Genomic DNA, 1,506 nt, shown 5'->3' on the forward strand with positions numbered 1-1,506 from the left:
GTGACACCCAGTACTATGCAACATTTGATATGTTTTCTTGCAGGGGTCATTGAAAATATGTTTGTTTTTCTCATTTTTCCTGTGATTCAGGATTGGAGCAGGAAAAACCAGCCTTGATGTTCTTGGTGTTGGAAGCGGTGSAGGTAGGTGACTGAATATAAACTGGAAGTTATTTATAAATCTGCTGGGCATCACCTGAACTGATCAGGTGTAAACCTAAAATAACAGTTATTATATTAACAATGTTGTGTAAAATAAAAAAATGAAAGCGACAGCCAACATAAAAAAGAAAAATATATATATTTTTAAATGTTAACATATAACGGATTCAGGTGAGATGGATGTGCAGCTGCTCTCCCTGCTGAAGTCAACATTCCCAACTGTTCCCATAACAAGCTGCATTGTGGAGGGCAGCTCATCTCTCACTGACAACTTTAAAGGTATTCTTTTATATTTTAAAGTGAAACAATAAGATTGGAGTCATTCATGGTTGTGTCACCTCAATTTTACACTTTTTTTAAAGCTTTGGTAGCAAAGACTGCCGAACTTCAAAGCATTCCCTTCTCTTGGCACATCATGCACAGTGAGGACTATGAGAAGCAAGTGAAAGCAAAAGGAGACATAAAGAAATTTGACTTCATCCACATGATTCAGGTTTTTTTATTCTTTATTTATTTTTTGAGGAGGTTAAGATTTTCTTTTTTTTTTTTGGTCACTAAATTGTATCCCTGCCAAACTATCCATCTTGCCAAGTTTTAAAAACTTATATCCAGCCAAAAGGTCTTTTTGATCTTGTTTTGAGACAGATTTACTAAATAAGAACTGACTGTGTAAGAATAATAATCTTGCTTTCAGAATGTGTAAGATTGTTTGTCTTGTTAGTCTGAAAATTTGACTCAAATTGAGTCAAATTTCTGCTAATGGAGTAAGAAAACATTACTTGGTAAGATTCTTGAAATAAGAAAAAAAAACTGAGTCAAATCAAGTATTTCAAGAATCTTACCAAGTAAAATTTTCTTACTCCATTGGCAGAAATTTTTGACTCAATTTGAGTCAAATTTTCAGGCTAACAAGACAAATAATCTTACACATTCTGAAAACAAGATTATTATTATTCTTACACAATCAGTTCTTGTTTAGTAAATCAGTCTCAAAACAAGATCAAAAAGACCTTTTGGCTGATATAAGGTTTTAAAACTTGGTTAGGCGGACAGTTTTTGCAGTGCAGGCAGCAGCAGATGTGCAAATTGTAAATGAAACCACATAAAATGCATGTGCAATATTCAAACCTGCACTTATAATCTCCTCAACAGATGATCTACTATGTGGATGACCTGCAGGAAACAATCAAGTTTTTCCAGAGCCTGCTGAAAAAAAATGGTAGACTCATGATCGTTGTTGAATCAGGTAAGCTAGTTTGCACAATTACATGAGTCACAATCAGATGTTTTGAATAAATTTCATAAAAAATGGGAAACCATGAAAATATGTCATTATTATTATTAT

At 33.4% G+C, this 1,506-nt stretch overlaps 1 protein-coding gene across 2 annotated transcripts in view; it reads left to right on the forward strand.

Annotated features, from left to right (window-relative positions):
- The window catches only part of hnmt (histamine N-methyltransferase), a gene marked incomplete at its 3' end in the record, with an annotated part of 14,927 nt that extends 13,520 nt beyond the window's left edge, over positions 1 to 1,407 (forward strand). The window contains 4 exon segments of one of the 2 annotated variants that reach the window (XM_014020102.1): positions 91 to 143; positions 333 to 440; positions 524 to 654; positions 1,314 to 1,407. In XM_014020102.1, coding sequence (XP_013875556.1) covers positions 91 to 143; positions 333 to 440; positions 524 to 654; positions 1,314 to 1,407 — 386 coding nt within the window. 2 annotated transcript variants of the gene reach the window in all.
- Between the last annotated feature and the right edge of the window lie 99 nt (positions 1,408 to 1,506).

The sequence above is a fragment of the Austrofundulus limnaeus genome, unplaced genomic scaffold (genome assembly GCF_001266775.1).
Source record: "Austrofundulus limnaeus strain Quisiro unplaced genomic scaffold, Austrofundulus_limnaeus-1.0 Scaffold240, whole genome shotgun sequence".
NCBI lineage: Eukaryota > Metazoa > Chordata > Actinopteri > Cyprinodontiformes > Rivulidae > Austrofundulus > Austrofundulus limnaeus.